The 24414-nt window shown below is 48.5% G+C and overlaps 1 protein-coding gene across 1 annotated transcript in view; it reads right to left on the reverse strand.

Moving 5' to 3' along the window:
* Positions 1 to 24414, reverse strand: part of PLXNA4 (plexin A4) — a 577512-nt gene that overhangs the window by 210464 nt on the left and 342634 nt on the right. The window contains exon 4 of the mRNA XM_084633028.1: positions 6671 to 6771. Coding sequence (XP_084489154.1) covers positions 6671 to 6771 — 101 coding nt within the window. The remainder of the gene's footprint in view (positions 1 to 6670; positions 6772 to 24414) is intronic.

Consider the following 24414-nt stretch of genomic DNA (forward strand, 5'->3'; position numbering starts at 1 on the left):
GGAACAAGGGGCAGATCTGAACTTCTCCAGAATTTGGGGGTTCAGCTCAGCCCATCTGTGCCAGTCACAAGCTTCAGAGTCAGAGCTGGGTTTGAATCTGAAACCTTCCACCATTCAGCGGAAGTCGGGTTCATCTCTAACAAACGATGTACCTTTGTTCTGACTCCTAAAGCTCTTTGCAGACAGCAAGGCCCCTGTGGGATTGATGCCCGGGGTAGGAAGAGCATAAGAAGCTCTCCATACCCCACACAGGCCCCGACATTTCCTGTCTCCCACGGCAGCACCTGTTAAAGGAGTTCAGAGAGGAAGAGCGTGAGCGACAACCTCAGCCCAAGGGGGAAAAAGATCCTTTCAGCGGACTAAAAGTCAAGCAAGAGAAAGACTTTTCAAGAGCTTGCGCCTGATCTTATCGCTGCCTCTGTAGGCGGCTTGGGTTACCGGAGACTCTCTTTAGCGACTCAGAAGACTTTGACCAAGAAAGGTAAAGTCAGGGTCGATCAATGAGACTGTGCCTGCTCCGTGGCATCACATTACCTGCCGAGGCAAGACAGCGTTATTTTCTGGTCTGGCCATGAGTCTGTGGGACAAAGAAAAATAAGAAAAAAGCCCCCAGATTAGGCCAGTTGTTTAAGCAAAAATTTCCTTTGTATCAGGACAGTCTGTTAGAAATGAGCCTCGTGAATTCTGGATAGAGAGGCTTCCCCAGACCCCAAGGCGAAAGGGGGCTGACACCGAAGACCAGAGCTAACCCGAAGTGTTCTTCGGGTTCCTATAGACTTGGGTAGGAGGATCTGTCACTTCTCACACCCTCAGAATACGCGGCACGTGATCAGCAGCCACACAGCGCCAGATCCCACACATGGGGGGTTCAGTGTGCTTTGACAGCCCTGACACCCCCTCTGTGCCTACAGAAAGGGTTCAGTGCTGACAGAGGCTTCCCCTATGCTGATTCCTATGCTGGTTCTGGCAGGATAGACGCCCTCTCAGCCAGGACTCGCCATCCCTGAAACTCTCGTTTCCCCATGGTGGTAGCTAATCGCTAGCCAGGCCCAGCCTTCTCAGCTGGAGGACAGCTGGGAGTGCAGCCTGAGGCAGCCAGGGTGACAGGCCCTCATTTGGAGGGCACTGCTGGGCAGGGCTCAGCTCAGGAGGCTGGTTGGTACGACAGTGCCCCTTGCAGCAGCAAGTGGAAAAGCCGTGATTTGTTTCCCACTAATAAGAGAAAACTTTCGCCCTCCCCCCACCTCATGCTCTGGTTCAGTGACCCTACCGTGACCTTGCAGTTGGCCTTGGCTCACCAGCTGCCTTCTGTCCTAGGCACTTGGTCTCTCTGTGCCAGCTATTAACTTTTCAGCCTGGTTACCACCCCTCCCTCAGCCTCCCTGGAGACCTGAGCAGAAGCCGAGCCCCACATTTTCAATTTACACCATCTAAATGATTCATCACAGCCTAACAAGGCCTAAATACAGCCCCGGAGGGGAGCTGAGCCACTGAAAGCCGGGGAATGAGATGAGAGCGAGAGATACAGCACTGCAAAGCTCCAGTGACCCCTCTCTTCCTCGCCATGTAGAAGCCAATCAATGTCCCTCCCTACCCCCGCCTCACGCTCCCGCCCCCCCCCCCCCGTCTCTCTCTCTCTCCCTCTCCCAATAGAGTCAGATTTCCCCCTGTAAGATTAGGATGGGAGAGTCACAGAACTCAATTCCTGGGCACCAGCACGTTGCCCCTTGGGCAGAGAATTCAGGATCGCAATGCAAAGTCGGATCCCAAAGCAGCCACCAGACACCGTCCCAGCCCCCAGCCCTCCGGGCTAAAGCATTCGCTAGCGTTCACCGGCCGGAGACTCAGAGCTTCCAGGGAACTGATGGATGGGGCCGTGGGGTAACCTTACAAGCAGTGCGTACTGACACCTCCACTGAGGACCTCAGTCACTGATGCTCAGATCCAACAGTGAGAAGCAGTCTAGAAATAAACAGCCAGCTACGCGCACCCGACAGGCCACCCTTCTCTGCTAGGTGAGCACTTTACGACACGCCCCAGGCACAACCCTGCACTGCCGTTCATTAAAGATGATTGATACTGGAGAGGAAGGATGCCTGGCAGTCTGGAGCTGTGAGTTCCATTCTTACTCTTTCAGCGAGGGCATGGACAAGTCACGGCCCTGCTCCGTGCCTCAGTTTCCCCACCTGTAAAACAGGGACCACTTTACCTCAAAGGAGGCTGGACTCCTTCCTGCTTATGAAGCGTTTGAGACCCTTGGCTGAAAGGGGACAGAGGGTGATGTATTAACACTAGTGATGGGCAGTGGTTCTGACAGGTTTTCCTGGAGATCTTGCATGGAGGCGTTGATTATACATCAAGTCTAGGAAAGGTTGATTAATGAACTTTACAGCATTCCAAGATCCAGTGCCAATAAGGACCCAAACACCCAGGTGCTGCTACCCTAGGCAGGTGGACAACTTAACTCTGCAGAACAGGAGCTGGAAGTTGTGTGAGAACAGGGATATCTGGCACTGCCTGCTGCTTGCCTGGCTGGAAATGCCCTGGACTCACGTGATTTGGCCCTTCTGCTTCCAAGCCCAGCTTGAGGGGCAGAGGCAGGCAAATAAAATAAAATAAATACAGAGATCACAGAGAAGACAAAGAATTACCGGCACCTTTTCAGCCCCCCAAGTGCCTAGTTCACTCCAGGTTTGGTTTAAGGGTGAAGTGTCCTTTGCCATGCTGGGTGGTTCTAACTGGAGCCAAACTTGCTCACCCAGCCCCACCAGATCAGACGTATTACAGGAGCTCTGGAGTTTGGAGAGTGGACCCGGGACACAATGGGGTGGGGTAGGGAGGGAACAGGACAACAAGGCAAGGTGAAGTGGTCACAGCACTGTTGTCTTTTCTTAGGGAGTCTGGGGGAAACGAGGGGGGACTCAGGTTCGAGGCACACAGCAGCTTCCCCCAAGGACAGGAGAGGCCATGGGGAGCATTGGCGCGGAGCTCACGCCTGGGAAGCAGGATGAAGGAAAGGAATTTAGAGGGAGGATTTACATGTTTTCCTTTTTGAGCCCTCATGGCCCTACCGTAAGGCATGTAAATAAAGGGCCACCCCATTTACAGAGGAGGAAGCAGAGGTTAAGAAACAAGCTCCCAGGTCACACAGAGTGTCTGTCCTAAAGTTGGGAACAGAACCCAGGAATCCTGCTGTGCTGGCCGGTGTATTAACTACAAGGCCATCCTTCCTCCTTAAAGGAGGAGAAGGAGGGTGTTGGGGGGCAAGGTTTGCACATGGGATTCCTAGTCTATTGAATCCAGTTCTCTCTTCCCTACTATACGCTGGCTAGCATTTTCTTTAGCTCCCTGGCACCAAGTTGCTCTGCAATCTGCAGTTGTCTCTGCCCCTTTTCTCTCTCCGGGGATTTATTGCTAGGTGCATTGATTGCTTGATCCCTGCCACTGACCCTGGGTGGCTGCAGCAATAGGCTGAGATGAAATATCTGGTATTTCTGTGGTTCAATCAGCGGCTAATGTTGTGGTGTGATGGTTTCTTCTACGCATCTGGAATCCCGATCACTGAGCCAGTTGGGTAGCGACACCTACTTCTCCAGGCCAGACCAGGCCAGATTTACATGCTTCCTCAAATAGAAGAAATGAGCTGGCTGATGTCAGGCACACCTGGGTCTGTGCTCTAACTTCACCCACCTTTCAGGGACTCCACCTTCACCTCGCAGATAAATGAACGGGATTTAGCTAGGCAATGGAAATACCCTCCCTGCCTTATCTGCATCTCCATCCCCAAGCCTGACGTCCAATGATTGTCTGAAAAATGTCTGAGCTGCTTTTTAATGCTAGACCCTGGGCAGGGCACCCCCATTCCCGCTCGGTACAGAGGCGGCAGCCTTTGGTTCTTGGTTTGGAGAGGCGGGGATATGTGACATATTAATGATGTTTGTACCACAGCTCAGGCACCTTGGTGATGCAGCACAGTGTGCTTCATACATCACGATCACCATCATCAAACTAATGCACTGCACTGGGCGAGCGTACCTGTGTCCCCACCCGCCCGGGGCTGATCCACACAGGATAACAGCCTACTACTGCTCTCTGCTAAAAGAATGAGTCCTTCAGCTCCAGTAGTAGAGGCTCAGGCTTTAGACCTAGAGGTGCTGGGTTCACTCCTCCACCTGTGGGGTTCTCAGCAGGGATGGGTGACTGAGTCACCCCGAAGTGTTCTTCGGGTTCCTATAGACTTGGGTAGGAGGATCTGTCACTTCTCACACCCTCAGAATACGCGGCACGTGATCAGCAGCCACACAGCGCCAGATCCCACACATGGGGGGTTCAGTGTGCTTTGACAGCCCTGACACCCCCTCTGTGCCTACAGAAAGGGTTCAGTGCTGGCAGAGGCTTCCCCTATGCTGATTCCCGCAACATGCCTCAACCTGAACCCAGAGGAACCATCTCCAGAGCTGGACACGGAGTTCATGGCTGCTCTGCAGAGATCCCCACCGAAGAGACCAATCGGCGCACGCAAGGAGGCTGTTTGTTGGGATGTGAACACTTGCCTGCTAGGAAATGAACCGAGCGCCACCGATTCATTTCATACAAGCCACCGAGCACCAATCAGACACTAACAGCATTTAGTCACTATGGGGACATGCTGGATGGAACTGATGACTTAGAGGTGAGAGGCCCCCTAGCTCATTACCAGCCCCACATGCCAGACAATCCCTCTGTCCCGTGAGGGTCATTTGACATAAAGCACTGTGATTCCAGTGAAAGATGCTACATAAACAAATCAATAATGGCAATCCACTCAAGTCCTTGATACAGAAGAGGTGAGCTCCTTCATTGGCTAGCTTACCGGTAGCAAAAAGCACTATGCTTCGATATCACGGTGATGGGCCCGGGAGAAGAAGAGCAGAGGGAGAATACACCAAATCTGGCTGTTGAATACAAGTGCTGGCCTCACATTCTCAGACCAAGAGGGACTAACAGGGCCCCAAATGCAGCTTGCTCGGTATAGCTGGGGTAACGTTTACAAACCCCGACTCAGGCCAGGTGTGCTCAGGATCTTCCGAAGGCGGGGCCTGACTCCTCGTTTTGGGCATATCCAGTCAGGCCATGTGGCTCTGATCTGAAATCAAGCAAACCTTGGTGGTTTCACACCTCACGAATTGATGGGGTCAGCTCATGGGGTGCGAACCACCCGTGGGCTGATTTACATGAACCCCCTCAACGCTACCAGCAGCGGGCTCATTTCACTCCACCCTCCAGCGACCCCTGATAGCCACAGGGAGGAGTGGCGCTGCTGGCCTCCAAAGGGCATTTCTATGTCATACTTGTCCTCTGTTGGATGACAGCTTGCCATGACTCTTGAAGGAAAGGGCTGTGAATACAGGGGAGGGAATGGACCCATAAGAATAACTATGCAGTGAGCCTCTTTCCCTACTGAAGACCACTGAGACTCAAGCAAAGCATCAGTAGGCTATTAACAGCACCCTCCCCGCCACCCCCAGCGGCACTCTGCTGGTCTATATATGGCCATGAAGATCAGACATGCTGCCAGGCCATGGGCGCCATTGGCATGTGATGCTATCCCACCATTCACAGCTTGCCCCAGCCTTGAGCTTGACAAGCCTGAGACCCAGCTCGCTCTGGCACTGGAAGAGGGTTTTCTGCAGGTGGGTGTTGAGATTATTGAGAGGAACCTCAGGGTCAAAGGAAAACAATACAAAGTGCTGCAATATCAGCAGGGCCTGAGGCCACCTCAACTGAAGCTCTGCATTCATTCTAGAGACACCTGGCAAGGCTGTATTTCAGAGTAGGCCTCCTTCCCTGCAGCGCCATTTTAGTGAGCAGACTCCCCCCAGGCACTGATACTGGGACCCACATGGGGTGGACATTATCTGCTCAGACTTTGCCCACTGTCCCAGAAGAGCCAGATGGATCTGATTAAAACTATCAGCACTGAAACAGTTGGCTGACATTTACATCATTGTCACTAGGTTTCAGAGTTAACACCTCGCTGAGGTGAGATGGGGCAGTTCCCCTTTACACATTACCTTTGAATTTTCCCCCGTGTGCCTATGAAATCCTGAGGTCCTGATTCTCCTCTCAAGCAGGAGTAAATCACTTGAAATCAACAGCGGCCAAAGCAATGTAAGCAGTGGAGAGTCAGACCCTACAGTGCATTTGAGACTTGTGTCTAAGTCCAGCCCCAGATTTGGTCCTGCTGCCCTATCTGTTGGAGAAGGGAATGGATTTGTCCCCCAGAAAGAAACTGTAAGAGCAAATGGGCCTGATTCAAAACACAGTGGAGTGAACAGGAGCCTTTCCATTGATTTCAATGGACTCTGGATCAGGGTCTTGCTGAGCCCCTCCTTATCCACTCACATGTGCACTCAGAAGGGAGAAACCCAGACTGCCTTGTCTCTGTGATTATTTTCTTTACCATTCTAAATGAAAGGAAGATGGCTGCTTCAGCAAGGACACTCTCTCTCAGTCTTCGAGGCCTCAACTGAGCTGCTCAGGTCACATTTTGAGCGATGTCTTGTGCCCCGCCAGGGAAAGACCTGTCCATTTGCAGCTTTGCTGCGTGCCCCGGTAGAGAGTGAGAAAAGCGCATTGGGGCAAGGGAGGCAGGGCTGGACGGAGGGAAATGCCATCGGACGGTACTTACGTGTTGTGGAGCACACACCAGCCACAGTGGGGGTCCCCGGAGCCCAGGCAATTGCTGCAGGTCTTGTACTGCCCGCACGATTCCACGGGCACTCTGGTCAGCTGCGGGAGGAAGGGAGAGAACATTTCAGTCTTGCTACACTGCTCCCAGTTTCTTTCTGGAGTGCAGGGTGTGACGCCATTCACGCTCCTTGCTGCAGCGATCTTCTCCTGGAGCCAAGCCTCTAAGAAGGGAACCTGTGCAGAGCTCCCCAGGCCAGCCACACAGGGAATGCTGCAGTGTGGACTCTGAATACAGCTGTTTGTAACACACGTTGGTCCGAATTCTAACCTGGCATAACCCTATTACAATCAATGGCGTTACACCAGGAGATTCAGCCCCATACCTCCCTCTCCCCTGCTCACACACACACACAACACTGAAACAAACACCCACATGCAGGCTAACGTCCTCCCCTCCCCACACATACTGCTGTATGGCTTCAGTTACACGATTCTGTTTGGACAGGCCTGGGCTCAGCACAGCAGACAGCCTGTTTGCAAAGCACGGCTCTAGAACACATTGCTAAATTGCTAATTCATCAGATCAACGCACCTTCGGCTTATGCCCTAGATGGCAACTGCAGGGTCTGAATTGGTAACACAGGCTCTGAAAGTAGCTCTCTAGCTACCTCTCTCTGGGACTTATATGGCCCCCCTTTACCACAGCATCTGATCCTCACAACACCCCTGAGAGCTAGCGCAGTCCCACTATCCCCATTTTAGTGATGGGAACTAAAGCACAGAGAGGCTAAGTGCCTTGACCAAGGACACACAGGAAATCTGGGGTGGAGCAGGGATGGGAACCCAAGTCCTAGGATAACAGCCTACAACCACTTGGCCATCCTTCCATTCTAAGAGCTCTCTCCTGTTCTCCTGTCTCCAGGCCTCTCTGCCACACTTACTCCATGGTGAATATTTTCTTGGCCAATAAATTGCACACCAGGTATCACCCACAAGCCCATCTCTTCCTCTGGAAACTCCAGCTATTTTATTTTCCACGTGCATCCATGTGCAGCTATCATTCCTCTAGCCCTCAGCCCCCTGGACTTCACCTCCAACACCACCTTAACTTAGGGCAGCCGAAGGAATTTCAAAACCTCCTATAATTTTCAACCATTCCCAGTGGTTGTTTATACACCGCATTTCGCTCCAGTTGGGCTTTCTGTTTACACACAGTTTCACTTCCTGGTTTTCCTATCCTAGCCCAATGCTGTTGCCAGCTGACACATTGGTACAGTGTCTCTTTGTCCCCCTCTAGTGGCGAGACAACATAAAGAGGGCTACGACTTTATCCATGCCTCCAAGGTGCCAGCTGGGCTCCTGTTACTCAGTGTGCAGAGGTGCTAATCTCCAGAGAAGGCTACAGGATATAAGCAGTGAGAGAGCTGGAACTACTGGCACTGCGTTCTGAAAGAGACAGTTGCGAGCCTGGCTGCAGAGAAGAGTTTTTAACCCATCCCACAGCAAGTAAGCATCTTTGCATATTCCTCACTCTCTTTCTTTCTTTTTAATTAAAACACTTCATAGAGTCATAGAGTTTAAGGCTAGAAAGGACCTCTCAGATCATTTAGTCTGACCTCCTGTATAACAGGCCACAGATTTCCATTTTATTAGGCTTTCTTTTTTTAACCAAAATCTACATTTTGTGCCCAGTGACCTGAGAGTGTCTTTCCCACTGACTGAGCTCCAGAGTGGATCCATAATATACAGTCAATCGCCCGTGCCTTCATACCAGCCCATGATGGCAGGGCAAGTTTATTCCTTCGGATAAATACAGTATGGTATTACCCTGATGAAACACCACTCAGAACCGCCAACAATAAACTGTTGAACAGCTGCTAGTGACAGAGAACAAGAGAATACATCTGGTTCTTGTGGACAATTTTTTAAAAGGATACAGCATGCAGGTGGGTTTGAACTGTGAAGTGTCAGACTAAGATTCATTCTGATGGTATCTTTGCATGAAACAAGAACAGGTTGTTGTTTTTTTTTTAACATCACAAGCAAAATCCTAGGGTTACACAACATCTGTGAAAATCCTTTGTTTTGTTTGGAACCTGTTTTTTTACCTGTAAACCATCACAGTCTGTGGGGAAAGGTTTCAAATCCATATTTCATAGGTCTGGCGGGACTTTCCCCAGAAATCCTCAGATGGACCCATGGCATATTTTATTCATCCATTTTACCATTGCCTGTGGTAAATCTCCCAAAGAAACTAGCTGCTGCAGCTGGGCACTTTTACATAACTATGGGCAAACGTCAAAAGCTCAAAGAAACCTCTAGAAGATTGGGCCTACAAAAGTGGCCATGGAAATGTCATGAGTACAGACCAACGGGGTAGAGGAAATAGGGGAAATAATGCAGGGGAAACAGGATACAAACTTTTTCACACCTTCAAAAAGTTTTGGTGGAAGGTTCAAGAGGTTATGGGCATGCTATGGGGGGGATGGGGTGGAGAGTCCATAGATTTATAGAGTTTATGGTCATAAGAGACCATTAGATCATCTAGGCTGACCTCCTGTATATAGAATTTCACTCAGATACTCCAGTATTGAGCCCAATAACTTGTTGGACTTGGGGATAATTTACACTTCAAAGGTTTTGCCAATACAGCTCTACCAGCAGAGCCCCCTAATGGAGATGCATCTTATTCCGTAAAAGGAGTTCTTTTGCCAGGATAGTTAAACCACCTCCCTGAATGACATAACCTGTACTGGTATAGCTGCACCTACATGGAGTGGTTTGCCGGTACCGCTACGTCAGTCAGGACGTGTGTTTTTTTCACACCCACGACCAACATAGATGTGCCAACCAAACTTGGTATGGTAGACCTGTCCTTACACCTATCTCTCAGAAAGGCATCCAGTTTTGATTTGAAGACATCAAGAGAGGAAAACTCTATGACTTCCCTTGGTAGTGTGTTCCTCTGGTTAATCACCCTCTGTTAAAAACTGGGCTGGGTTGGTTCTTCCTTTATCAGGTCTGGTTGGACCATCCCTAGATCTTAACCCAGTAAAATACTTGCAAAAGTAGGTCATAATTCAGTGGTTAAAGACTGTAAATCTGTCCTTCCCAAATGCAAAAGCAACTTATTATGTATTTGACCTTCATCCACCTTGAAGGATAGAAACTTGTAAGTAAAAGTGGGCCTAAGCTATGAAGTTCAGGTCCAGATCCAAACTACGCTGAAGTTAGACAGGGTTCTGATCTGATTTTCCACTTTAATTAGAGACCTCAATTTCCCCAAAGTCTGACAGGGCTCTAGCCCTGTTTGCATCTGTCTGATATAAACAGGTCTGAGCCGTGAAGTTTAGATCAGAATGTGCACTTCTCCGTCATCGGCTGGGGTTCCAGTCTGGTGTTCTGGTCCAGACTCACCTCTAGTTGTGGCTACAGCATTAGAATGAAAGGGGAGCTCTGGGGAAAAGGCAATGCTCCGTCAAGCTAGAAGCAAAAGCCTGACTGTGCTAGTAGCAGGTGTAACTAGCCAGGTCGGGTGGCCTCATTGGCAAATTGTTGCAAAGATGTAACAGAAATTAGCTGCCTATGTAGGTTTTTGTATAGTTGCCCACTACTGTGGTATCTGAGCACCATTCAGCCATCCAATGAGAGCAGTAGCGGGACCTAGGGAGTCTGGTGATATCACATACCTGGCCCTGTACTGCATGCTTCCCATCTGGTGAACTTGAGAGACATGGGTATGTGCTACAGCAACACATTATATTTGTGTTCGTGCCTCCGAGACACACAACTACGCAGTATGAACTCACACCAAACCATGTGCCATGTTCCATGGTGTAGGCCCTAGTGATCGGTGTCCAGTATAACCACTCCTACCATGTCTGCTATTGCTGGTACAGTGGGCCCTGTATGAATTCATCTCAAGCAGCTTTATTGTGAGATTAATTACAATTGTACCATGCTGATAAATGTCTTGAGCTGTAGTGTCAGACCTTCTAATTAATAAAGGGAGAGACTACAAAAAACAGAGGAGTGGTGACTGAAAGGAAAGCCACCAAGGGGTCATCAGCTTAAGAGAAGGGAACATTGAGCAAATAAGCAACATCAGAGCTCATATTTTACCCTGGAACATAATCTGTAATTAATTCAGCTCATCTCTGTGAGTCTAAAGTTTCGAGAGCTGTCCATGCCCTCTAGGAGCAATCAGCCTTTGACGGTGCCCCAAAGATGTATGAAAAAGAAAAGTCCACACAACCCTGTACTCACGTCTTCTCCTCACATTCCTGACAGAGGCATTCAATCGAGTCATTTTCTGAAGGCTAAAACTATCTCTGAAACCAGATTTTTATTCCCACCAGGAGCAGCAGAAGCGCCTTAAAAGTGGGGGGCCACCAGTGCCCAAACCATGGCCCTTCCCCCCAAGCCCCTGCCCTCACACCACCCATTCATGACCAGGCCCTGCCCTTGCACGACCTCTTCTCCCCAAGCTCCCCCCGTTCCCCACACTCCCGCCTTTGTACCACCCATTCCCACCCGTACAGCCAGTAAAAAGGTGGAGGGCTATCCCCTTTTTAGAGTGATGGTGCCATGGCCCGTGCCCCGCCCCCCCACTCCAGCACCCTTGATTCCCACTCCACCCCTTTGACAAACTGAAGCCATTCCAGATGACACTTCTTAGGAGTGATCTTCTACCAAGGTGCAATTTTGATGAGTGTCTGGGGCACACCTAACGAAGGGTGGGGAGAGCTGAGATTCCAAACATTGAGGCACCTCTGGTGTGGAACAGCATGAGCTGGGATATTATTTATATTACTATTATGCCTAGAGGCCTAACCAATATCAGGCCCCATTGTGCTCGTCAGCAGGTACACTTAGTAAGAGGCTGTCCTGGCCTCAAAGAGCTTGCAATCAACATAGACAAGACAGATAAAGGACATATTGCTATCCCCATCTGACATATGGGAAACAGAGGCTAAAACTGAGTGATTTGCCCAGGGTCACACAAGGAGTCAGTGGCAGAGCCAGGAGCTGAACCTAAATCTTCCATGTCCTAACTGAGCGCATAGGTGCTGACTTCCTCTCTACTTGGGCCTGGGGGGGGGGGGGAGGCAGGTGCTCAACACACACCACCCTCCTCCTCAGGCTTGCCCCAACTCCACCCCTCCCTCCAAGCCTCCAACCCTTCCCTGCTTCTTCCCACCCCTGCTCTGCCCCTGGCCCTTCCCCCACTCCACCCCTTCCCAAAGCCCCACCTCCACCTTGCCTCTTCCTGCCACCGCTCTGCCCCCGGCCCCAACCCCACTCCACCCCTTCCCCCAAGACCCCACCCCACCTCTTTCCATGCCCGCTCTTCCCCTGCCCCACCTCTTCCCACCCCTACCCCCAAGCATGCCCCTTCCCCGTTCCTCCTCCTCCCTCCCAGTGCCTCCTCCACGCCACTGAACAGCTGTTCCACGGCGTACAGGAGGCACTGGGAGGGAGGGGGAGGAGTTGATCGGTGGGGTGCTGGGGGCAGGGAGCTTGGCTGCTGGTGGAAGCTAAGCACTCACTAATATTTTTCCATGGGTGCTCGGCGCCTATGACTGAGTGTCCTAACCACTTCCTCACAAATCAACTGCAAACCTGAATTCCAATCCTTACATTAACCGTAAGTAGGATCAGCTCCCTCCAAAAACCACATCTTTCATCTTTTTCTAGTATAACGGAGTTACATGGTGTCATTTAAAACAAAATGATTGAGGTTTTGGATTTGGTTGACAGTAACCAGCTAATCCTGTTAGTAATTTGGCTCTCCATTCTGCCATTATACAAGGCTCCTGGTATGTGCTCAGCTCTCGTTTTCTGGCTTCCATATTTGACTTTTTTATAATTTCAGTACATACACATTCCTTTTTGCAAAGCTGCTGCCATTCCGGTCAAAATGTGAATTATTGCTCCATCTCTGCTGTTATAATTGGCTGTTAATACAGCAGCTGGATTTATTCATTCTGATAGACTAAGTCAATTTAAATGTACAGAAAGGCATCTTAAGTACCCAATTTCCTTCCCAATAGTGAAAAGATACATTTCCAAAACACTGAACGTGACTCTGTCAAGCTGTGTGGGTTCTGTGAATGCTGCTCCTATCTTTCAAGGCTCAGCTGGCCCCCCAAAAGCTGCAGCAAGATTAAGAGAGGCTGATTTCGTTTCAAAGCCCTGAATAGAGCATTCACGCTAATGCTGTTTGTTGAATAGGCTGAGACAAAAACCACCCAAGAACCAGGTTTTGTGCTCCCTTCACAAAGCTTCTGAGGATGTGGTTAATGCAAGGGACTCTGGGAGAGATGGGATGCCAATCCGGCTTGGGCCATTGACCCTGTGACCTCAGGCAAGTCTCTGCAACTCCTGTGCGTAATCCCTGCTGGAAGGTGTGTGAAAATCAGGAACCCAACTGAAAACCAAACCCTGGGCCTGATCCATCTCTACCGTATACCGGTGTGAATCAGGAGTAAATTTTGATTTATACAATTGTAAAACCAGTTTGAGAAAAGACACTCCGGCTGGGCTAGATATGGATCGTGGGTTCCATTCCAGCCCGCATCATTGAGACAGCTCATGCAAATGACATCTCACCTACACTGGGGTGTGAGAATGGCACTGCAAACTGCACGCAGCTGTCCTTTCCCAACACAGCCAATGCGAACGCCACCCTCCTCTCCCAGCACAGCCAATGCTAACACCACCCTCCTTTCCCAGCACTGCCAATGCGAACGCCACCCTCCTCTCCCAGCACAGCCAATGCTAACACCACCCTCCTTTCCCAGCACAGCCAATGCGAACACCACCCTCCTCTCCCCGCACAGCCAATGCGAACGCCACCCTCCTCTCCCGGCACAGCCAATGCAAACACCACCCTCCTTTCCCAGCACAGCCAATGCGAACGCCACCCTCCTCTCCCAGCACAGCCAATGCTAACACCACCCTCCTCTCCCAGCACAGCCAATGCGAACGCCACCCTCCTCTCCCAGCACAGCCAATGCGAACACCACCCTCCTTTCTCAACACAGCCAATGCGAACGCCACCCTCCTCTCCCGGCACAGCCAATGCGAACGCCACCCTCCTCTCCCAGCACAGCCAATGCGAATGCCACTCCAAACTATTCCTTCTCAGTGTAAAGCTCCCGCACAGAATAAATCTATTCTCCTATGCTCAGAACGTTGAAAACTGGAGGCTTTAATTAAGGTGAGTTAATTGGAAGCAGCAGTCGCTGCCAAGGACATATGACACAATAATTAAGCTTGGGGTCAATACGGCTGCTGCGTGGCTCTGGCGAGGTAAATTACCTGTTCAAGTCACACATTCATTTCTGCCTATCTCCGTCTCCAGTATCTGTCCCTCCCTCCTTTGTTATCTCCAACTCTCCTCCCTATCTGTGAGAGTGGGTTCTCCTCTGTGCGGCCCGTGACACTCCCAGCAATAGACAGAGGGAGATCATACGGGGAAAATATAAAGGTGAAGGAAAAAGCCTACTGGGTTCTCTACACTAAGCCAGAGAATTCACAAGGGAAAAACAAAACCCACCCCACTAGCTCAGGCCTCTGGAGGGAGGGTTCAGAGAAGCTTCCCCCAGGACCAGCAACAATCCTGGCCTCTCCCCCTTAACTTTCCTGCAAGCACCCAACTTTGGTCAACTTGCAATTCATGCCCGTCCCTGAGCTCCACTCCTGATCCACGCACCTCAGCTCCCTCCAAATCCCCAGCCTGGTTACTGATGAATCTGGCCTCACGTGGTGCCACAAATTAAGTGTTTCAAATAATTGCAGGCTGCAACTCGTAAAACAAATGAGATTTGGTGAGATGTTTGCACTCAAAAGCCTTCAAAATGGAGAGCCTAGTGTCACAATTAAAGGAGAGAAAGCCCAATCTTAATGAGCGCCGGTTCCTGTGCGGTTACTGAGGCGTGCATGCCGAGTGAGGGATAGATCGTTAGCTAGGCTCTATAAAGACTATATATAGATTTAATTGGGCCCAGCTATGGAATGTATGTCAAAGCGCTGGGTTTTTTGAAGTCCAGCACCACTTGAGGGCTAATGTCAAAGGCGTGAAAAGCTAAATCATCCAAAGAAAGTCTGAGTGTTACTGCTAATGATGATGGCTACAATGTTCCGCCCTCTCCCCAGGTCACCTTGTTCCACCATCTCCTCAAGAGGAGTTCCATCCCCTCCCTCAGTTATCTGGTCCATCTTCTTGCCAGTGCATCCACACCTTCCCTCTCCTCACATTAACACACCTCTCCCATCCCCACCTTCTCCCCAGCCTGTCTGTAATTGTTTGGGGTTTGCAGGAAGCAGCTGACGTGGGAGCTGATGGCGTACGTAGATGTTGGTCTGGTACACAGAGCAAACGGCTGAGGAACAGGAAGGAACCCTGATTGAAAGGTGAGCTGATTTTGGGGGAAACAATCAGAATAATTTCAGCAACATTAGATAGTTCCTTCCCATGAGCCTCAGCACTTCCTGGTTGTGGGTGGAAGCAGAACTGTTCAGATGCCCCTAGAAAAGCTGTCCTTACAGCACTTCCCTATGACACTGCAGGAACAAGGACTCTCAAGAACCAGCTTGTTCCCCTCCAGTGCGTGGGAGACTCAGTAGGACAGATGCAAACCTTTGGATTTCCCTATGAACCGAACATCTGAAACGTCTGAGTTCACCCATCACTAGCCCAAACATGTCCAGGCCTCCTTCAGTATGTGACTATAATCCACTCAGTTGAACAACTTCTTCCTCAGCCTTGGAATTCAACGCACTTTACAAAGGTGGGCAAGCATCATTAGCCCCATTTTACAGGTAGGAAAACTGAGGCTCAGAGACACAAAGAGACGTAACCAAGGCCACACAGCGAGCCAGTGGCACAGTCTGAATTAGAACACGGGTCTCCTGTCTGGTAAGCTCCTGCCTAAAGTGGGCCATCGCTAAACGCAGGGTGCTGTTTCCTATCCCAGTTTCTTGGAGGAAATACATTTCCCTGCGTGGAAAGGGACAGTAATACTTCCCCTGCTGTGACATGGCAGACCAGGTGCCAGCTCATGCCAGGGTCCCCATGTCTCAACTGACTACTAACGAACACGTAGCTGGGATCAGCCTGGCTCACCTGTGTGCTTGTCTTGTTAAAATAGGTATTAGAATTATAAGACTGTGTTTAGTATTTGGACGTCATTGAATGCTTGTAAACTGCTGCATGCTTTAATCTCACATGAAACCTCTGTATCTCACATGTAAGGCAGTACTTGAGCATTTGTACTGAGGGGCTTGTCTGTGCCACTGTAGTGTTTTAGCGAAGATATTACTGCACCTACTAGAGAGTTTCTCTGGTCAGCGCAGTTAATCCAGCTCCCCGAGAGGCAGTAGCTATGTGGATTGGAGAAGGTCTCCCATCGACATAGCACTGTCTACATGGGGGCTTAGGTGTGGATTTTTCACACCCCTGAGCGACATATTATACTGATATAAGTCTGTAGTGTAGACCTGGTCTAAGTCCCCGTGAGTGTGTAAATCACCAGAAAGAAGAGAGACATTAACTAGTGTGACGTGCTGGTCTCCAACAGAAGTATGGTATGGTATGTCCAGCCCAAAAGGGAAGGTCCTTCGACACCAGGCGGGCTATTGTGGGACATTAAAGAGGACAAAAGACTGTTGTTCTTCTATCCCTCCCATGAAGATGAGTCATGCAAGTGAATTCCTCCTATCAATTGAGACCACAGCTCAGAGCACATGGGAGGAGGGGATAAAAACCCTTAACAAGAAGAAACTGTATCTGTGTGCCGCTTGGACTCTGGGGTGCAAGGTTTCTAGGCATAAGCATGGGATCCCCAGCTGATGAGTTTAGTCCTGAAGGACATAGAGACCTTGCTTATTATAGAAGCTCCTACTACCTTTTGAAACTTAAGATAGTAACTCATGTGTGTATCTATGTTTACCTGCTTTAACCTTATAAATAACTCTCATTTCCTTTTCCTATTAATAAATCTGTAGATAGTTTATCATAGGATTGGCTAATAGACTTGTTTTTAGTGTGAAATCTAATGTGCAATTGACCTCGGGTAAGTGACTAGTCCTTTGGGACTGGAAGTAACTAGACTATTGCTGTGATTCTTGGTGTAAGGGATCATCTATCACAAAGCTAGGCTCAGCTGGGTGGCAAGACAGACTGGAGAACCCAAGGGGACTGTCTGTAACTCCATGGTTAGGCTGTTATAGTGCATGAGGAGTCTACAGGTGATCATTGGTTGGTGAAATCTAAGTATAAAACTCACAGCCAATTTGGGGTCTGTGCCCTGATTCTTAGGAGTCTGCCCTGAGATTGGAACTCACTGCAAGGCAGCTTGACACCCCTCCAACCGCTCAGTCTCTCTCCCTTCATCTGTCGACTCTGTTCTCCACTGCGAGTAGTTTTCCATGCAGTGCCCTCCACTCTCCGCTGACACTCTCTGAGCAGCTTTCATTGGTCTTCCCCAAACACATCTACGATAGCATCAACAGAGATACTATAAGGTCAGGCCAGCTTATCTACAAACTAGAGGCCTAAGATCTAAGACCTGAGAAGCTGAAGAGCAATAAGATGCATTCACTGTTCATCTGGGCTATGGCTAACAAACTCCAGCCAATAAAAGAGTGAGAGAGAGAGACTTTATTCATGACTATCTGAATACCTGTTCATCCATGGAGCTGTAGCCACCTCCATAGTGTTAACAGGTGTCTGAGTCTAGAGCTAACAAGCAGCCATGAGAGGAAAGATAGCAGCCTGGGCTTTCAAATACTTGTTACAATTTGTAAAATGAGGGAAAACCAGCAAGTGTCATTACTGCTAGAGGAAGCTCACGAAGGCTCAGCTATATACTCAGAAGCTGGGTCAATCATTAGCGCTACCCAGCTGTGGTCATTTTCAGGCATCTGTACAATTGTTTCTTTGGCTGATGTTCAGCTGGGTTCTGACACCCCAAAGTTTCAGGTTGGAATGAACCAAAAAGCTCCAAGAAAAGCTCAGTTGGAAACGGCAGCGTTTTTCACAGGTTCAAGTTTCACACGTCTCCGATCAGAGCCGGGCCTGAGATGAAAAATTCAGATCCTGACACTGAAACCTCCCTCCCAGCCCCTCGAAGTGTATTTCCGTTGATGGATCAGAAGGCTAGGTCAGGGCTGTAGGTTCTGTACATTCTCCAAGAGCTTTCTTAGCTAATTGTATCACCATAAAAGGAAAGTTCTAGGGTGTTCAAGTTCAGGGATTTCATAGATTCACAGAGTTTAAGGTCAGAAGGAACCATTAGATCATCTAGTTTGACATCCTGCATGTCACAGGTTATTACATTTCACTCCACCGCCCTGAATTGAGCCCAATAGCTTGTCTTTGACTAAAATATAACTTGTGATTGGCTAAAGCATTTCGTCTGGAAAGGCACCCAGTCTGGATTTAAAGACATCAAGAGATGGCAAATCCCTCACTTCAGTTGATAGCTTGTTCCAATGGTTAATCATCCAAACTCTTAAAATTTGTGCCTTTTTCTCATCTGAATTTGTCTGGCTTCAGCTTTCAGCCACTGGATCTTGTTATGCCTTTCTCAGCTAGATTAGAAAGCCTTCTGATAATTTGATTTTCTCCTCAGGAAGGTGCTCATACACTCTAATCAAGTCACCTCTCAGTCTACTTTCTGATAAGCTAAACAGGTTGAGTTATTTAAATCTCTCACTATGAGGAATTTTCTGTTCTCAAATCATTTTTGTAGCTCTTCTCTGCACCCTTTCTAATTTTTCAACATCCTTTTGAAAATGTGGATACCAGAACTGTACACAGTACTCCAGTATCGGTCTAACCAACCTATGAACAGAGGGAAAGTCACCTCGCTACTCCTACTGCCCTGTTTATAGATCAAAGGATTGCACTAACCCTATTTGCCACAGCATTGCATTGGAAGCCCATGTGATACCTAAATCCTTTTCAGAGGCACTGCCTTCTAGGTCACACTCACCTATTCTGTAGGTGTGGCCTGCATTATTTGCCACTCTGATATTTTTGTGTCATCTGCAAATTTTATCAGCAGTGATTTTGTATTTACTTCCAGATAACCAACGAAAAAGTTGAATAGTGTTGGGCCTACTACTAATCCCTGCGGAAACCCGACAGTAGCAGTCCCATTAACAACCATTTTCTGATATGTCAGTTAGCCCATTCTTAATCCGTTTAACGTGTGCTTGATATTGTATAGTGATTTTTTTTAATCAGCATGTCATGCAGCACTAAGACAACACAACTATGCAGTTACCTTTATCAATCAAACTTGTAACCTACTCTAAGAACTAAATCAGGCTTGTTTGAAAAGACCTACTGTCCATAAAACCACGCTGACTGATTGGTTCAGTTTGACCCAATTTAGAGGTTTGCACCAGAAGCAAGATCTCGGTATGGCTCCCCCATCAGAGTTCAGGTTTGATCCATTCCCTGCGGTTTTGTTCAGGACCATCTCTCTCCCCACCGTTAAAGGTGATCTCTACTGGGAGCTTCTCTTTCCTTTGGGTTTCTATCTTCTTGGACTGAGGTGATTTCTGACCACTAACTAGACCAAGGACTTGAGACTCCAGCTCCCACCAATGGCTTAAGGCACATGCACACATGGAACCCAGAGCACTTGTGGGGAATGGATGGCTTAGGAACTGGTAATGAGGCAGTAGATCGCTGATTCAATCCAAGGACTTGATTACCCTCTGATGGCTCTTTGGAAGACTACGTGAAATGGGGGTCTTGATTCAATTCTGAATTGTCAGGCACCCACATCACAAAATCCACCACTAGGCAGGCCCCTTGCCCAACAGAAAAGACTGAACAGGCAGAGAGACTAATGGTGCCTGATGGCTGTAGGGAAAACACATCAAGTGGACCACATCTGAGGCACAGTTCCCCAGAGACAGAGATGCCAAAGTACACAAAGACCCTACAGAGCTTTTGCTGATACTATCCAGGTGGTCTCCAGGATGGTATCTTGAAAGCGAGTGGGATCAGCACACTGAGATATGTCAAAGGAGCTCTCCACATGGAAGATCAAAGTAATTCTAACACCGTGGCTCTTATTACACGTAGCTCTTTAAAGGAATGACTTACAAAAGCCCACAGTGCAATCTGAGTTGGACTCAGGGATTTGCTAAGATGCATTTCACTTGCTTTTCCAGTGAACACCAAGCCTTGTTAACACAAAGCTTTGTACCCCAGGCCATAAAGAAAGAGGAGGTCTATTTGGCATCAAGCTACCATGGAAAGAAATACTGCAAGACTAAAAGGGCTTGGCTTGATACACCTTCTGAAATGTTAGCGCTGTCCTATCTGTCTGTAAGTATCCAAGAATGGGGTCTTTGGTTTCAGTGAGTCTAGAAGCCAGAGCTGTGGGGAGCCTAGGTCTCTGATGCACCCTTGTTGTCCAAGGTAGACAGATGAAGCAGCACCTCACAAATCCGGGAAGGTCAGTCCCCATGGGAAATCCTATTGCAATGCCCAAGGCGTGCTGTCGCCTGATTGGCTCACACCCACTACTTAAGGCAGGAAGTGACTGAAGTGGACTGTCCAAGCAACTGGGCAGACTCTCTGTTGCTGCTGCATTGGACCCCGCTCCTGCCTGTGTCCTACAATCTGTATCCAACCCCTGTTCACAGTTCCCGCTCCAATTCTATTGTTCCTGGTTCCTGCCTTGGTCCTGCCCTTGCCGTCTGTTCCTGCCCTGCACCTGATCCATGCCTGATCCTTGCCTCGTTTCTGGCTTCTGCCCCTCCACTCTGTTCCTGAACTTTGGCTACCAGTCCTGGCTCAGACCACTAAGTCTGACTGCCTATGCCCAGTTCCTAATACCGTCATGTAGCAGGGCAGGACTCTGAGTTCAAAGGGCTTGTCTCTCATTCTGCTCTCCTAACTCCCATCACTACCAAATTCCATGGGTACCAATTGTTTGGCTTTAATTTCAGGATGCCAGAGCATCCCCTCTCATCGACTCAGAGCACTGATGGATGGGCAGGGCAGCCCCGCCCCTCTGATCAGCCAGAGTGACTAGGTACGAGTTCCCCTGCAGGGCCAGCCCACACACAAAACAATATCCTCCCTTTCCAGTGACACTTAACAGGGCAGGAGACTGCTGACCCCGGCAAGCCATTTTATCAACATGCTAGCTGATTCCCATTTCAAGAGCTCAAAGCTGGGGTGCAGAAACTGGGGGACCTTAGGAGAAACACCAATGACCTCGCCACCTCTCCACATCACCACATCCTTTGTCCCGCTAACACAAGTGCACACTTTGTCAGAACTGCAACAGTACTGGTACTATTCATGATACATCTCAAAGCACTTTACAAAGGGGGGAGTAGCATCATCCTGGGGGAAACTGAGGCACAGAGCAGTCAAGTGGCTTGCTCAAGGTTAAAGAGCGAGGCTAAGGCCTCGTCTACACACAAATTTGCATCAGTTTAATTTAACCGATTCATTTAAGCCAGCAAACACCCCTACATGGGCACATTAATTTCTGCTTATGAGTGGTTTAGCTTAAACCTATTGTCCATCAACTTGCACTAAACTGAAATAAGTCTGGTTTTAAACCAGAGTCAGTGTCCACACAGCCTTTTGCACTGGTTTCGTATTACACTGGTTTAAAAATCTCACCTTAAGTTAAACCTCATGTAGATTAGTTCTAAGGCTGAGCCCCAGGTTCAGCCCCAGATGCCCAGTCTCAGGCCTTGGCACTGAACCAGAGCTCCTTCTGCACTGGCCAGCATTGCAACTCCAGGCTGTTGGTAAAGGATGGCCAGGCGAGAAGAGCTGTCCTGGTGTTTGTATTACACACACGCTGCACGTGCTCACACACACACACGTGCCCATGCAGTCAGCTGATAACATTTGGAAGCGCGTGCAGATTTACACAGTGCAGCAGGCAGCTGCAGAGAGCGCTACACATCCTGGATTCCATTTCGCACCAGTGAACTGTAAAATTATAACCACGTCTTTTCCCAGCCTCTTCTCTCTATCTCACACACACAGGCTGCAGTGACGAACAACCGAAGAAGAAGTTTAACGTTAGGCTATGTCTACACTGTCAGAGTTTTTTTGCCGGAAGTTTTTTTGACGATCCAAAAGTGCTAAAAAAAAAAATCATTGTTGCGTGTTCAAACTGTCTTGCTCTGTTGTCATAGTGTGTCCACACTTGGGTCAGTAGCAGTGACAGTGAGAGCAATTATTTCTCCACCTTCTGCCACTAGGTCTTATGGGAAGGCAGAGTAGATCGCAGCTCATCGTGGGTCCAGGGTCACTGTCCCATGATGCATTGCTTTCCGTCCCAGCATTCCATGTGCTTCCCTCATCGGTTTGCAGCATTTTTCAATGTCCCTTGAGTTCTTCCTGCCCCGCCACGGATCCTGTGCTGTCGTCCCATGCTCTGCTAGCTGTCAGTAGCACCTCGCGAATGGCAGTGCAGTTAATCTTGAAGTTCCAAAGTCACCGTCGCTTTTAGGCTCATGAAACAAGCACTGAGTGGTGGGATCACATCGTGATGCACATCTGGGATGACGAGCAGTGGCTACAGAACTTTCGGATGAGGAAAGGCAGTTTCCCAGAACCGTGTGCTGAGCTCACCCCAGCCCTGTGGCGCAGGGACACCCTAATGAGAGCTGCCCTCTCGGTGGAGAAGCTTGTGGCAATCACAGTGTAGAAGCTGGCGACTCACATCCTTAGAGGTTTTTAAGGTCCAGCTTGACAAAGCCCTGGCTGAGATGATTTAGTGGGTGTTGGTCCTTTTTTGAGCAGGGAATTGGACTAGATGACCTCCTGAGGTCTCTTCCAACCCTGATATTCTATGATTCTATGACTCCAGACCGCTACCACTCAGTCGCAAGTCTCTGGTCTATCCATGAACATATCTGCACTCCTCTAGAAAGAGCAGCTCCCCTTCATGTCTGTTATTGCCACCAACAGCAGGCATCAAAAATAACCCTCCAAGGAGAATGAGGCCCGTATGTTTACAGAGCACAGGAGAACAGGAACACATATAAGAACCGGAGATCAGATTCAAATCCCACTGAAGTCAGTGAGTGTCTTTCCTTCGACTGAAGTCAATGGGAGTTAGCTGGGGTCATTGGTATATGTCCTGAGGGATTACAACATTCTTATGGCTTTTTCTTTAGTAAAATAGAAATCAAGTCTTGTGCCCAGCTTCCTTTCTTCAATGGAAGTTTGTATCCTTCACAAAGAATGTATAGATTTTATAAGGAATACATCCCAGGCTTGCATGGAAAATAGGGGACATTTGTAACCCCCATCATTTTTCATCTTTATTCCTTTCCTTAGAGTTGGTCCAGTAATCCATTGTGAATTCAGCTCTTTTTCCCCTTTGGGATTTCTGCAAATGTGTTTACTTGTTCTAGTGGGGGGGAGGGGAAATGTCCCAAAATGAAGAATGGCACAGCAGTCAGGGCACTAGACTTGGATTCAAGCCCCTGCTCTGCCACAGACTTCCTGTGTGACCCTGGACAAGGCAGTCTCCCTGTGCTTCAGTTCCCCAGCTTTAAAATGGAGATTACAGGCCTTCCCTAACTCACAAGGGTGTTGGGAGGTGCCCCAGATGCAATGATCCTGAGGGTCATTTAAGAACTAGAAAGAGATAGAGAGATACGGATGTGATGGATTCTCCATTCGTGGGCTTGATACAGGAATCACTGGGCAAACTTCTGTGACCCGTGTTACGCAGCAGATTAGACTCGATAATAACAATAGTCCCTTCTGTCTTTAACTCTATGAATCTGTAAGTATTTGCCAAGTAGTTCCAATAATAATTTCCATCATGTGATGAGAATCGCTGGGATAGGCATAAACAGACCTTCCGTCCAATTTAAACTTTTATCTTTTTGATGGGTTTCATCTTGGTGAATTTTAAAATAACTTTTCTCTATCAAGATTTAGATTTCAGTAGGTATGCTCTCTGTCCTAGAGGCCAGTTCCAAATTAGAAAGGCTACCCTAATTGCCTTGTTTGCAAGAAGAATAAGAATCTCTGGTTTTAGAGAAGCAGAAGAGAAAGTGGAGATGATAAAATTTACCATAAATCTGAATTTATTTTTATTTTGCTGATGTCAGGATGATTGACTGACCGGCTTCTCGAGCTAGGGTTTTTTCTCAACAGTTATTTTTATAGGGGTTTTATATAGACTCTTCTGTAAACTGGTGACATAATGTCTTTTTAAGACATTCAACCCAGAAAAGACCATGCTAACTTCCGCAAAATGATCTTATACATCTGGACTTTTGCTGTTTCTGGTGAGTCCAATGGGCTCTGTGATATGGAAAATACCAAAAAACTTTGAAATTACTGACTTAAATGAGGAGTCCTGGTGGCACCTTAGAGACTAACAAATTTATTTGGGCATAAGTTTTCGTGGGCTAAAACCCATTTCATCAGATGCATGGAGTAGGGAGGTATAAATACACAGCATAGGAAAAGATGGGAGTTCCCTTACCAAGTGGGAGGTCAGTGCTAACATGCCAATTCAATTAAGATGGAAGTGGGCTATTCTCAACAGTTGACAAGAAGGGGTGGAAATTACTTTTGTAGTGCTAATGAGGCCAATGTAATCAAGGTGGCCCATTTCAAACAGTTGACACGAAGTTGATACAGACTAACACGGATACCACTCTGAAACCTGACTTAAATGGGACTTTTCCGAGTTGATGCTCACTAACAACAATCTA

The sequence above is a fragment of the Lepidochelys olivacea genome (genome assembly GCF_965140295.1).
Source record: "Lepidochelys olivacea isolate rLepOli2 genome assembly, chromosome: 1".
NCBI classification, from domain to species: Eukaryota; Metazoa; Chordata; order Testudines; family Cheloniidae; genus Lepidochelys; species Lepidochelys olivacea.